At 34.2% G+C, this 15,473-nt stretch overlaps 1 protein-coding gene across 1 annotated transcript in view; it reads right to left on the bottom strand.

Moving 5' to 3' along the window:
• Positions 1-15,473, bottom strand: part of INTS6 (integrator complex subunit 6) — a 98,874-nt gene that overhangs the window by 11,429 nt on the left and 71,972 nt on the right. The window contains exons 7-15 of the mRNA XM_075563488.1: positions 14,943-15,097; positions 11,558-11,710; positions 10,092-10,224; positions 9,131-9,225; positions 8,853-8,963; positions 7,210-7,425; positions 4,611-4,737; positions 3,738-3,880; positions 795-1,026 (exon numbers count right to left, since the gene is read on the bottom strand). Of these exons, the coding sequence (XP_075419603.1) occupies positions 795-1,026; positions 3,738-3,880; positions 4,611-4,737; positions 7,210-7,425; positions 8,853-8,963; positions 9,131-9,225; positions 10,092-10,224; positions 11,558-11,710; positions 14,943-15,097 (1,365 nt within the window). The remainder of the gene's footprint in view (positions 1-794; positions 1,027-3,737; positions 3,881-4,610; positions 4,738-7,209; positions 7,426-8,852; positions 8,964-9,130; positions 9,226-10,091; positions 10,225-11,557; positions 11,711-14,942; positions 15,098-15,473) is intronic.

Consider the following 15,473-nt stretch of genomic DNA (forward strand, 5'->3'; position numbering starts at 1 on the left):
ATTCAACATAGTACATTGGACTAGTCTTTTTTAAATGCTAGTCTGGTCAGGTGACTCTCATTGACAACAGAATAATGTCTAGAATCTTTAAAATGGCTCCTAAATCCTTCATGATTTGGCCCAAGGCTTTTATTCTCACTTTATGTTATTCACAACACCCTAGCCACTCCAGTGTCTTCTCGGCTCATTAATACCCTTTTTTTGATCCTGTCACACATACTGTTTAGAATACTATCTAACCTAGGCAAATGCACAGCTTTATTTAACTAATTGCCATTCATCCTTAAAGTGTCAGTATAAGCATAGCTTATTTTGTGAAGTGCTATGACCTCCTAGATTAAATTAAATCCTCTTACCAAATGCCTGCCTAAGTAACTCAACTTCTCTTTTGTCATGTCCATCACACACCACATGCTGATCTTTTCATCACTCCTTAAAAATGAGGGCAGAAATCACTTTCTTATTCACTGCTATACTTCAATACCCATCAATGCCCCAAACAGACTACATTTTTATGAATTAGTTGTTGAACTACACTGAAATGGAAATCTATGTTTCTAAAGGAGCAACGATTCCTTTTTTTAAACTGCTATTTTCAGATGCTTAAGATTTGTAAATGACATGTTAGAGTATAATCACTAACAAGTATCACGTATGAGATGCTCAACAAATATTGATTAAAGTAAAAAATGATTCTATACTAAATTTAAATAAATAGGACTAATAATATGAAAGTTTTCCCTTCAAGAGTGAACAAAAAGCAGAAAATGATGAGAAAAATATATAATTCCTACTTTTATGTAGAGGAAGTGGTTTAATAAGATCTGGCTGTGCTTGTGTCATAGGTACAGGTGGCCCCTTTCCTCCAATATGATTGTTCACGATAGGATTCTGTTGTCGGCCTCTCAGTAATGGAGACATACACCGACGTCTTTTGGGGATTCCTTGCATACTTGGTTCTCCAGGTCGTTTATGTTTATTTTGAGGTCCAGCTACAAATTCATCTGCTTCATCTATCATCATACCCTATAACAATAACAAAATATATTTATAAATATGAAACCTGGAACAATACACTATATACACCTTTTAAATGGCAAAACTATTTTCAATTCCAATTAAAGCAACTGTATTATGCCTCTGTTGCTATTTATTAAATACTGAACAAGAAAAATAGCTTTAACTTACTTTAGTTAAATGAAGAACTGTTATAATCCTGTTAAACCCACAGTGTACCCAGCACAATGTTTGGCACATAGCAAGTATTCCATATGTTTTGTTAAATGAATAAAGGAATGAGGCATCAAATTAAAGATTAGGTATTAAATTTACAAGCAGAAATCAAATACTTTAAAATCATGTTTAATAAAGCAATTTAATACTTCCTGTATAGTAACACCAACATGTAAACTTTAGAAAATGTACTGTTGAAGCAGGCCAAGGGTCTTTTGGAGTGAGTCCCAAAGAATAATGTATTCTAAAGATGATCTGCCATGCAAAAATGCCAAGAATGAACTCGAAAAGTGAAAGAATAAAGATAAAGTTTTAAGATATGATTGTCATTATGAATGAGGGGGAGTGCAGAGTGGAGACCCAAAGCCCATCTGTAGGCAATAGAACATTCCCTTAAAGAAGGGTCACGGGGAGATGAGCCAGTCAGGGTGCAGTATAGCAATGATGAAACATACAACTTTCCTCTAGTTCTTTAATGCTTCCTCCTCCTGACTATCATGATCCCAATTCTACCTTACAAATCCGGCTAGACCAGAGGATGTAGACTAGTACAGATAGGATGTGGAAACACAGGGAAACCAGGACAGATGAACCCCTGAGGGCGAGTGGTGAGAATGGCAATATAGGACGAGTGGTGAGAATGGCGAAAAAGGTGGAGGGAAGGTGGGGTAGAAAGGGGGAATCAATCATAAGAATCACCATAACCCCCTCTCTGGGGGACAGACAACAGAAAAGTAGGTGAAAGGAGACATTGGACAGTGTAAGACATGACAAAATAATAATAAGTTATAAATTATCAAGGGTTTGAAAAGGAGGAAGCATGGGGAGGGAGGGGGAAAATGAGAAGCTGATACCAAGGGCTCAAGTAGAAAGAACATGTTTTGAGAATGATGATGGCAGCAAATGTACAAATGTGCTTGACACAATGGATGCATGTATGTACTGTGATGAGAGTTGTACGAGCCCCCAATAAAATGATGGGGAAAAAAAAGGATATGATTGTCTAAAAGGAGACCCAAAAAAAATCTAAACTATATTGGTAATCACATAAAGTAGTTGTGTGTATAAGGATACATGCTCTGTTCTCCATGTAATATCGATTACTTGACTGATGAAATAATATCCAGCTTACTGGTTTAACAGAAACCTGCAGAATCCCTGAGACTATGGCCCTTAAACATCCTTCAGACCTAAAACTAAACATCCACGATTCAACTTTCAATTAAATGACAGACCTAATAAAATGAACATGAACACCAAGGAGGCACAACTGCTTAGAAAAATCAACCAAAATCAAAACTCAAACTCACTGCCACCAAGTAGATGACAACTCATAGTGACCTTATAAGGCAGAGTACCAGCCCGTTTTTCTCCTGAAGAGTGGCTGGTGTCTTCAAACTGCTATCTTGTCAACTGCAGCCAAATGTATAACCACTATGCCACCAGGGAGCCTAGAAAACTTAACCATACGAGGTCAAAAGAACAGTATTTGTCTACAGATGAAGCGTAGACAGCAGGAAGGGATAGAAACGAAGGATGAAGGAAAAGAGTGACACAGGGAAGTTGTGGGAATGGTGCTGTTTTATTGTGGGATTGGAATCAATGTCAAAAACGAAATGTACTGAAGGGTCAATGGAACTAGGTATAAGGCATCAAAGACCCGGAACAAAAATCATATTAATGTGAATGAGAGAGAGTGTGGAGTGGAGACCCAAACTCCATCTATAGACAATTGGACATCCCCTTACAGAAGGGTTACGGGGAGGAGATGAGCCAGTCAGGGTACAGTACAGCACCAATGAAATGTACAACTTTCCTCTCGTTCTTTAATGTTTCCTCCCTCCCACTATCGTGACCCCAATTCTACCTTACAAATCTGGCTAGACCAGAGCATGTACAGGGGTACAGTTATGAGCTGGAAACAAAGGAAATCCGGGGCAGATAAACCACTCAGGACCAATGAGAGAAGCAATATCAGTAGGGGAAGGGGAAAGTGTGTGTGTGGGGAAAGAAGGAACCGATCACAATGATCTACATATAACCCTCTCCCAGGGGGACGGACAACAGAAAAGTGGGCGAAGGGAGACATTGCTCAGTGTAAGATATGAAAAAATAATAACAATTTATAAATTATCATGGGTTCATGAGGGAGGAAGGGTGGCAGAGAGAGGAAAAAAATGAGGAGCTGATACTAAGGGCTCAAGTAGAAAGAAAGTGTTTTGAAAATGATAACAGCAATATAGGTACAAATGTGCTTGACACAATGGAAGTATGTATGGAGTGTGATAAAAGCTGTATGAGACCCTAATATAATTATTTTAAAAATTAGTAATGAAATGTACATGAACTGTTTAATGGAAAACCATTATATTCTGAATGTTTTAACCCAAATTACAAGGATGAATGAGGTGGTAGTCTATTTTAGTAAAATGAAGAGATTAATTACTAAATTTATCATGCCACACAGCACAAAAGAATTCTGTAATAGAATATTTTAAAATTACCTTTTTATCCAGTTTAAATGGATTACCAAATGTATGTAACCTCCGTGGTTGGTCAGGATCAAGTTCTCTTAGTGGAGAAGGTACTTGTTTGAGGTATTCCTGGTAATTCCCCATTTGTGCTATGGGAACACTGTGCACTTGATCTTTGCAAACAGAACACAACAAGTTAACCTCACAAAAACTATACCCCCATCTAAGTTACTAATTCTTCTCCTATGTTACCTAGTGATAGTTTTACTATGGACGTGGCATAAAATCTTCAAAAATTTTTAAATCAAATTTAAATTATTGATTTCATTTTCTAAATTGAACAACATTGCAGTTAATTTTATCAGTGCACAATGTGTAATCATTAACAAGAAGAGGTATGACTTTCCTACTGTGTCCCAAGTAAATAGTATTATTAATTAGAGCAGAAGTTACAGAATAGAGAAGTCACAGAAGATCTTTTATATGGATAGCTAAACTTGGAATGAAAATTAGAGATGGCAAAAAGTTACGTCTTCACTGACTTAATGTGTAGCAGGTGCGATAATACAAGTGGAGGATATACAGAACAAAGTCACCAATAGGAAACCCACCAGGAACTATGTAATACATGAAAATGATACAGTAGTCTGTGTGCCTGTGTGTGTAAATGTACGACAAAAGCTAAAAAATGAACCCATAGTTTACCTCTGGGGAATAGAATGTGAGGCAACAGTATGGTCAATAGAATGGTCGACAAACAGGAATGACTCACTTTTTTACTTCATTTGTCTCGATTTGCAAAGAATGTAATACTACTATAATAATTCTTTTAAAGATGAATTACCATGCAATTAAAAATTACAAAATAAAAAATTAGTAACAATAATAATACTATTGTCTAACCTTCATCCTGTCCTTTAAGAAATTTTCGGGTGCTCTTCAAAAGATTGGATCTCATTCTTGTTAAATGATCCAAAAGATTCCGTCTTGGTATGTCATACGCATTTCTAAAGGTCTGTGGTTTCAAATCCTGTTGTTGAAACATTGGAAGATAACATTTATTTTCAAGTGCAGAATTAAAAAAAGACTAAAACCTCTAGCTTGTAACATGGTCTTAGAAATAAGATATTTAAATTATCTAGTAAGAAGTAGATATAAAATCAATTTGCAAATTTTAGAAATTTAAGGGATTTAAATAGTAGAATACAAATACATAAATTTACCTACTTTAATACAATTTGACGTTTGTAAATTTATAACCAAAAACATAACCACAATATAGTTTTCGAACACTTCCATCACTCTAGAATATTCCTTGCACCCATTTGTAGCCAATTTCCACTCTCAGCCCCAGGTTCTGCGTTCTCTATCATATATATTCCATCTTAACGTATTAGTACTCTATTCATTTAATTGCAGTGATGGATAAAAAAGACGTGACATCTTAACCCATCCACAACTGATGAGCAACTGAAATGTTTAAAGTTTTATTAGTATTATGAATAACACTGTTATGAAAATTTGTAAAAGCCTCCCACCTTTTTTACATCATTTTATTAGGGGCTCTTACAGCTCTTCTCACAATCCATACATCCATCGTGTCAAGCACATTTGTATATATGTTGCCATCATAATTTTCAAAACATTTCTTTCTACTGGAGTGTGTAAAAGCCTTAATATGGGACATTTTTTTTTTAATTTCATTGGGATTCCTAAGAATCAAACTCACTGCCACTGAGTCAATTCTGACACAAAGCAACCCTACAGAACAGACAAGAACTGCCCCTGTGTGTTTCTAAGACTAACTATTTATGGGAGTAGAAATCCTCATCCTTTTCCTTGTATCTTATAGCCCAACTCAACCAACTAGCAAATTGTTAGTTACATAGTATGTGCATGTGTAACTCGTCATGAAGCTGCAAACTAATTTCCATCAGCAATGTATGAGAGTTTCAGTTGCTCCACAGAACACTAGATTTTGTCTTTAAAGCTTTAGCTATTCCGAATGATTGGGGCAGGGAATGTATGGATGTGCTTTATACAATTGATGTATGTATATGTATGGACTGTGATAAGAGTTGTATGAGCCCCTAATAAAATGTAAAAAACAAAACAAAAACAAAACTTTAGCTATTCTAGCAAGTGTCATGGCATATATCACCATGATTTTAATGTGTATTTCCCTGATGGCTAATATGATAGTGAACATTTTGTGGGGTGTATATATGCCATCTATATATATATATTCTCTAGTGAAGTACCTATCTGAATACTTTAGCCATTCCTCCTTTTATTATTTAATTGGATGAGTATATTTCTAACAGCAATCCTTTGTTTGATATATGTCTTTTTCCCACTCTGTAACTGCCACGTCCATTTTTCTGGAAAAGCAAAATATTTCCATGAAGCTGAACCGATCTTACTATTTTGTGTTTGTGCTTTGACATTTATGTTCCATTTGACAAATATTTGGTTTTTAAAGCCAGAGACGTTCGCCTTTATTTTCCTCTAGGAGTTTTATAGTTTTAGTTCTAACATGTTAAGTTCATGATCTCTTCAGGTAATGTGGGGTAAGGTTCAAGATTCATTTGTTCTCCACATAGATATGAAATTGTTCTAGCACCATTTGTTGAAAAGAACATTTTCTCACTAACTGAAATATTTTGGCGCCTTTGTTAAGAGTTTAACCACATATGTGAAGGACCGTGCTAGACCCTATTCTGTTCTACTAATCTGTACGTTTATTCTTTTGTCCACTCTACACTGTAATCACTGTACCTTTACAAAGTTTTGAAATCATGTAAGATCTCCAACATTATTCATTTCCACAATCATTTTAGCTATTTTGGGCTTTTGTATTTATATGTAAATTATAGAGCCAATTTTCTCATTTCTCAAAAAAGCCTGCTGGGAGTGAAAATCTTCTTAGTAATGAGTATTTATAAGGCATTTAAAGATAAGAACATGTTGCTCCTGAGGACATCAGTACAAGTACCAAACCAAACTCAAAACTATTGAGTTGATGCCCCAACTAATAACGACCCTACAAGACAGGACAGAACTGCCCCTGTGAGTTATCGAGACTCTTTACTATATATAGGAGTAGAAAGCCCCATCTTTCTTGCATAGATAGAGCAACTGGTCGTTTTAAACTACTGACCTTGCAGTTAGCAGCCCAACTTGTAACCACTTATGCCACCAGGGCTCCTTAACTATACCAAGTACAATGTTTAACTTTAAGCAAAATCTCAAAGCCTGTTTTCTCATCTATAAAAAGAATGAGCAAATCCTTATCAATCCAGCCAGCCATTCACCATGCACAGTGTTTGTTTAATTTCGAAACCTTACGTGATTCAATGACAGTATAGTGATCATGATGCTGTAATGGTAAAAAGGTACTCCTTAAATTCTGACAAATAAAATATCAGCTAACAGACGAGTGATTTATTCAACAGCACAAAAAAATATAACCACAGTCCAAATGAACTCATACAACTCTTACCTTATTCAGCAAAGCAACTTGGAAGCCAGTGTACTCCTTCATATTAAGGTCTAGCAGTCGGTGAGGAACATCCTCTGAAATTCCTTGGAGTAATTGCTGAAAATCTTTCCTATATGCCATTGATAAACCATGTGATCTGCTTCGGACTTTAATTCCGGTTTCCTGTACTACTTTTTTGCCTACAGATCCAATTACTCGATCAGATTCTATTTTGGCCTGAAATAAAAATAAACAAGGGTTGTTGTCTTGATATAATATAAATTGTTAAACTAGATGTAATTAGTCAGTTTTGGTCTTTAACAAATACCATATTAAAGAAAGAAAGGAATGAATGTGATATAAAAACTCGAGCTTATGTCAAATTTCCCGTATAACTAAATATTTTTAAAACAATTATTTCTTATTATTCTAAATTATTACTATTCGAAACTTATGGACAGTACGAACAAACACAAATTCAATTTGTTACTTTACTTACTAAAACTCTACCTATAAACCAAGGAGCACTAGTGGTGCAATAATTAATCACTTAGCTGCTACACAAAAGCTTGGTGGATGGTCAGGACAAAGACCTGGCATCTGCTTCTGTAAAGATTAATTAAACCACCTAAAAAAAGCACGGTTGTTGGGTCAATTCTGACTTTGAGTGACCCACAGAACAGAGTAGAACTGTTTGATTAGGTGGATGAGACAGTAACTCAGAAAGAATAACAGAAATACCTCATCTTTCTTCTTTGGAGCAACGGGTAGGCTTGAAATTTTTGGTTAGCAGCCCACTACACCATCAGTGCTCCTCATCTGTAAAGATTATAGCCTACAAACCCTGTGGGGCAGCTCTGTTCTATAACATTAACTTGATAGTACCCAACAATAATACTTAAAGCATGAAATAGATCCTAAATGAAAATATGTTCCAATTTCAGAAAGCCAGAAGAAGTAATCATTTGTCAATATTTACTTAAACGCACTGCTATGATATATAACTCAACATTCATAGGCATGGCATAGTTTTTCACTGGGGGAAAAAAGGGCCTATTCTGAGACTGACCAACCTACATTTTGATAAGTAGTTCAGCTCTGTTCTTTTCTCCTGGAAGATTTAAATCTTAAACGTGGATTTATTTTGGTAAGTGGTTAAATTAAAAATGCCAAGTTACTAGAGAAGGACAGTAATATATTTCATAGCTCATTAATAATGAATTCTGTTAAATTATACAAATTACTTGCAATGTGTGATTCATGTGATTTATGGCCAGAAGGGCAAAATTTAATTTTTGTAAACAAACATTTAAAGAGAAACGGTCATTTTAGAAGAAAATTATACAAATTGTGATACATAATGCAAAATGAATGGATCCTTTTTTCTAAGAATAACACTCTAAAATAAATTCCTAAAAATGAAAGACAGAATTCATATATAAGATGGCTAGGGCCATTTCATAAACTAAGAACTATTATAAAACTTTAAGATTAAACTAACATTGCAAAACATAGCAAGTCATGACGCCAAATCGGAATGTTTTTATGCACTTTAAAATACAGCATATTAATATCATAGACTCCAATGAACACATTAAGATAGACTAACAGACTCCATCAGAACGAGCTGGCCTCTCAAATACTGCCCTGTTCTCTGACATTACCTGTTGACTCAGCTTTTTCAGGTAGGAAATGACGCTGTAACTAAGTCCATACTCCACACTGTCTGCTATGAGGCTAGGTGCTCCCATCATTCTCACAGCTTTCTTCAAGGGCTAGAGGACAAGGAGAATCACTCGAAAGGAAGCTTGTTGAAAACTTATAGCTACATACATACACATACACACAATTTTTGACACGTAATATAGAATGGCAATAAATAAGACAGAATAAAAACAAAAAATTTTGTCTAACAATTCTATTTTAACAATAATATTCTTACCCCAAGATAATAAGGAGGCATAGTCTTCAAATAACTTTCAAATGACTGTCTCCATTTCAATGTAGGTTTTGCTTTATGCACTTTAAACAAGTCATCTAAAAACATATATTATAAACTAATTATCATCAACCAATATTTTCATGCATAAAAATAAAGTTAAAGAAGTTTCATTTTTAAGTCTATACTAAGACAGTAGCATATACAAGTTTTAAAATTCAATTTAAAAAAACCTTCTGTTTTGAGTTTTTCTCTTAGCAGTGCCATTTAAAAATAAAGGGATAACAATGACAATCTAGATTCAGAAAATACACACGAAAAATTCTATGTTCTGTCTAGACCGGACCAAACAGATAAGAGGGCAGAAACAATGTATGTTTTCCATAAGATATACCTACTAATTTTTAACTACAACCTTTAAATGAGGTGATTACATGGAGGGAACTAAGTTTTCTCCAATAGTAGTCTTAGAAAATTTCAATCTGATGATACTTAGAAACTAACTTTATTTAGGCTTTTATTATATTATTTTACGTCAGACTCTATATTTTAAAAGTTTCTAAATGAAAACTAGAGTACAAATTCTTTGGAAGACAATACACTCATATGTTGTGACTACCATGCTTTTATAAAATACATCGTGTTTAACAAAATACAAAAGTCTGCACTACCAACTCTTCCAAATTTGTAGAAAAGTTGAAATACTTAAAAGTCAAGAATATCTTTAGGAGTTGTGGGATAAGAACTGTTTTGACACAACCTTTTAAATTTCCACAAGCATAAACAGGCTGTTATAAATGTTTCCTTTACAAAAGCTTGACATTTTCAGTTATTAAAAGCACTGTCATTCATATTCAAGGACAAGAAATAAATATTCCAAGTAGAGTTGTTCTAAGTTTAATTTTAGAGAACTTTGTTCCTATGCGGAATCACAGAAAATGAATTATAGGAATGAATTACTTACCTAAAAGGGGAAGAAGGACTGGATAATTATAAGGCATCACAAATAAGTTGACACAGTTTAGTGCTGTACTGGCTTTCAAGTAACCAAAAGGATGACCAAGTTCACTGTATTTTGCACTATTGCTCACATACACCTGTTTAAAAAGGAATTGTTAAAGCTTTGTTTGTATTTAAATAACTTTTATGATCCAACATAATGAAGGGAAAAATATCAGAGCTTAAATAGTGAATACCCATTTGTAGAAGGCTATGGAGGGCAGAGGGAGCCCAAATTCCATCTGCGGAGTGTTTAATTTGATTACCGTAAACCTCTGGCAGATCCCCTCTAGCCAGAGGCAAGAGACTCAAAACAGCTTTAGATCACACAAATTCTTGTAAACTTGATTATGGTGATTAAACCAGGGTATAATAAGATCCTTAGTCAGTTGACCTCCCTCTTGACCCAACCTGAATTTGATAAAATATTTCTCACTTATTCCAAGAAAAAAGTTTATTCTCAGGCTTTTTTAACTATTGATGGTAGTCTCTTCTTTCTTACCCTTTATGTCTATCTTTACAGTATTTTCTTCTTGCTGTTTTTGTTTTTGAGTTTCTGTTGGATCTCCCAGTTTGTGAAGTACAGAAGGAGTGGCTGCAGAGAGGGGCTTAACAGGATGTGGGGGATGGTAAGGGGGAATTTGGAGAGCAAACAATGAAGGTAGGAGGGGGACAGGAGCACTAGACCTGATTTGTGAGGATGTATATCACAGCTCTTTTAAAAAGATATTTAGCTATGAAGAATATGATAAAGTGCATATTTTTTAACATTTTATTAGGGACTCATACAACTCTTATCACAATCCATATATACATCAATTGTATAAAGCACATCTGTATATTCTTTGCCCTAATCACTTTCAAAGCATTTGCTCTCCACTTAAGCTCTTTGCATCAAATCCTCTCTTTTCCCCCTCCTTCATGGCTCCCCACTCCCTCATGAGCCCTTGATAATTTATAAAGATAAAGTGAATATTTTATCAAGAAAACAACTAAAAAAATTAAAAGCCAAACTTGATCAGGAAAATTGTTGCTTAGGGGGCATCGGGTTTATGTTAATGGTGGTGGAATCATCTGGGAAAGGATATCAATAATGCTTTTATAACACAAAGAGTATAATCAATGGCATTAAATTATATATGTAGAAGTTGTTCAATTGGAGGATGTTTTGTTTTGTATTTTTTGCCACTATTAAAAAAAATAATTACATGAATAACAATGACAACAAAAAATTTTTCTAGAATTGATTGTGGTGAAGATTGTACAACTCTTTGATCTAGCTGAATTACTGAATTGTGTGAGGTGTGGATGAAGTACCAATAAAACTGTTTAAAAAATAACTTTTATAAAATAATATAAACCACTTATTAAATTACTTTTTAAGAAAACACCTAGCCTAAAACTTTAAACCATTGGAGTTGGTGAGCTCACCTGCCAGCATGTTTGAGGAGATTTCCTTTCCAGGATAAATTGAGTCAGTGGTGAAGGTTCCAACTCATATTTGTCAAAAGGCAATTTGTCGATAACCATTGGCTCACAGTCTGTACAGGAAAACTTCACTATAGGATGAGATGTCCGAGGTGGCTGCAGGAAAAGTTTTTATTACTGTCTACACAAAACGCCAGGAACAAACATTCATTGTAACGCTCTCTCACTATCAGGAGACACTAAGTACCTCAGTCTTGCCGAATCTGAGAATTGGATCTTTACTACTAAAATTGCCAAAAAAGAATACTTTTAAATGCTTAAATCATTTAATATTCACAAGAAAAAGAATTTCAAAACCTCCACAAAATGAAAATCTTCTTAGCTCTGAAGTTTATCAAATATGTTAAATGAAAAATTTTAGAATTAAGTACTCTTTAATATTTATAACCAATATAAAATAAAGACCTTCATAAACTTTCATTTAAAGAAATGAACTTCTATACATTAGTGGCTTCAAAACTCATATACCATAATTGGTTAAAAGTTGTCTAATATATAACATATTAAGACACAGTAACACAAACCGATTGCCATCAAGCGGATTCTAATTCCTACCTACTAGACATACCCTAAATGTGCCAGAAAACCCTTAAACATGCTATGATCACTTTATTACTCCTTCTCCAAACTACAAAACCTTCTCCTAAAAATGGGTATGGTCTTTGACATCTCCCCTTCTTCCTCCATAATAAGTGATCTCAAAGGTCATGATAAAATGATATCACAAGCTCTAAGACACTTAACAGAACACATAAAACACAAGAGGTACTCAATATTCACTGGCTTTTCTGCTAATAACTAAATCCTTACCTTTCTAGAAATTTATCTTTTATTTCTTACTATGGCCACCCACCTCCATTATTTTTATAGAATATAAGCATGCTCCTGTAATTTCTCTACCTAAAATTACCATATGTACTTGTGTATAAGTCGAGTTTCCAACACATTTTTAATGCAGTTTTTGTGGTAAAATTAGGTGCCTCAGCTGATAGTCGGGTTGGCTTATAAGCCAGGTTGGTTTATACTCGAGAATATACGGTACCTAATACAAGTAGCTTCCAAAAATCAAGTTCAGACTTTTATAAAATAGTATATTGGAAGATCCTTAATGATCTGGTCCTTATCTGCCTTTCAACCACAACATGATATGACCCTGTGTTCCAGCAATGGAAACTTGCAGTTACACAGAGATCATCAATCTTTGATTTGATGCCCTCTCTTCTCTATGTTATCCCTGACGGCTTTATTATTTTCCTTTATGCATCTTTTGTAAGCAAAGGATGAATTGGCAAGCATCACCCTTAGAAACTTCTCTGTCATTCTTCCCCATCCTGTACCCCAATCATATCAGACGCCACCACCACTGCTGGGGGCTGCTGCAACCTAGCAAACCATATTCTAATATGTTTATATGTCTTTAAGAGGGTAAGCAGTATAATTTATCCACTTGGGCAACTGTGGCCAGCATATACAAGAAATATATAGTATTGAATTTATTATTTTTTAGATTAAAATAATAAAATCATAGGAGGAAAGTGAGGAAGAAATGCTCTAGATTAACTTGTCCAAATATAATCTAAGCAAAGAAAATGTTGCTTTTGTTAAGTCACCACAACAATTCTGTGAGACAGGAGCTGGTATCTCCTTTTAAAAGACTTAGGGAAACTAAGGTTTAGGAAGATGATTAGCCAAAGTCACGTAACTAGCAACTGGTAGAACCATGATTCAAATTCAGAATCAGTTTCTAATAATTTACATTTCATTTCATTTCAGTATCTTGTTTGAATTACTACTGAGAAGTGTATAATTTACATCCCCACTGACCTGTGTCCCTTCAGTTACGCAATGTTGTCAGTTGTTTCCACTGTTACAGTTCTTATGATCCTATCTCTACAATCTTAATTCAACAAATTCTTAGCTGGACCATCGCAATAGCCCTTCTGCCCACTGCCTTATAACTTACTTCCTACCAGTTTTGCTAAAAAGAACCACCTCTAGATTAATTTCCCCAAAACATTACTTAATAATATCACTATGTTAAAATTTTTTCAACTTAATACCACGGGGCGGGGGGAACTCCTCAAGTTCCTTAACCTTGTATTCACAAGTCACCAGCAATTTGACTGACTTTAACCAGTACTTTCACTGTCCCATATACATTGCGAAGATCCACCAAACTCAAGCCATTTGTCATTTTTCTTGTTCTTTTTAAATCCCGTATTTTTTCCATATTACCTCCTTCAATTGAAATCCTACCCATGTATACAAAAGCTTCTACAGCTTATGATAATTTGCAACAGACCATTTGAGCAATATTAATCAATCGTGATCATAATTTTGGATTTCTCTCCATTAAGATTTCATAAGTACCATAGTATTACTGCAGGTGTCAATACAATAGAATGAAGAGCCAATAGATTTACCAAAAAATTAGTTGAATGGGTTCCAAAGTAGAAAGAAAAATGGAGAGCTTCTTCATGAGGATTAAAAAATTATGATGAAAAAGAAATAAAGTAGCTACCTAAAGGAAATTTATAAAACCTCAACGAGCACATCTAATTATGTACATTTTTCACTTACGACTTCATTAAATCCCTAAAGAATTCAGGAAACATCATTTACAGACTTAAAAGTAAAAATTACCATGAAGAACTGATAGTGCATTAGAACATAAAATGTTTCCAAAGTAAGTAGTTTAATTCAGAAATGATAGCTCCATGAAGCATCATTAAAGACTGCTTACTGATGTATTGAATTCTTCTCAGGCTAATATTAAAGAGAATCATTGCCATGCTCTCTCACAAAACATCCCCTGATGTTCTCAGATACTAGAAAAAAAATACTAATATTAAAAATAGTACACTGGTAAGATGTAATTTGTATAATTTTACCCTACTCAAAGAACAAATAGAGAATACAGATAAGTAGACATGATCATTCAACAGATCTCAATGTTCTTAAAATTTATGTACACCAGACCAAAAAATCCTTTTCGACTTTTAAAAATCTCCAGACTGAACACTAAATGTCACTAGAAGCAAGCAAGTAAACATTAATCTCTGAGACTAAAAAGTTATGCAAGCAAACTATCAGAGCATTTTAAAATGTCTATTTAAATCCTAAATTGTGTCCTAAAGACAAATCTTTGTGTCACATTATATTGAGAATCATAAAGAAAATCCTGCTATATTTGTGATTCTATAACTACATAATAAAAAATAAAAAGGATTATATTAATTACTCTAAATGAGTCACACCTTTAACATAATAGTACAATTATAAAAAGCAATTTAACAACGATTATAGTTATACGCTCTCTGGTACTTACTAGTGCTGGAGAATTCTGATCTGGCCAAAAAGACTCTGGAACTGGCCAGTGACCTATAGGAACTCCAGTTTTAGGATTTGGTCTGACATATATAAGCTTATGACAACTATGCCAAGGCTGAGATCCAAATGGTCTTGATACATCTGGCTGCCCATCTATAGTAAAGAAAAATTTTAAAGTAAAAATGAAACAAATTTTATTAAGAGAAAACTAAATTATATCAAGTTAATAAAGATGCTGTAAAAATTATTCATTTCTCAAATTTACTATTTTCTACAATAAAACCTGCAAATCCCAACTACTAATTTACTAATTAAAAGAATTTCGTTTTCTTGCCCAATCAGAAAATATAAGCATTCTTTGTGGTAAATGTTTGCTTAATGGGCAATTTACTTCTTATGACACCAGTTCTGAAATTAGTGCCAGGTACACAATAAATGCTACGTAACCACTGATAAATGAATAGTTCTTAAAAATCATTTTAAATTAAAAAAAACATTTTAACTACAGTCTAGTAACTCCTCAAAATGG

The sequence above is a fragment of the Tenrec ecaudatus genome, chromosome 11 (assembly GCF_050624435.1).
Source record: "Tenrec ecaudatus isolate mTenEca1 chromosome 11, mTenEca1.hap1, whole genome shotgun sequence".
Taxonomy (NCBI): domain Eukaryota; kingdom Metazoa; phylum Chordata; class Mammalia; order Afrosoricida; family Tenrecidae; genus Tenrec; species Tenrec ecaudatus.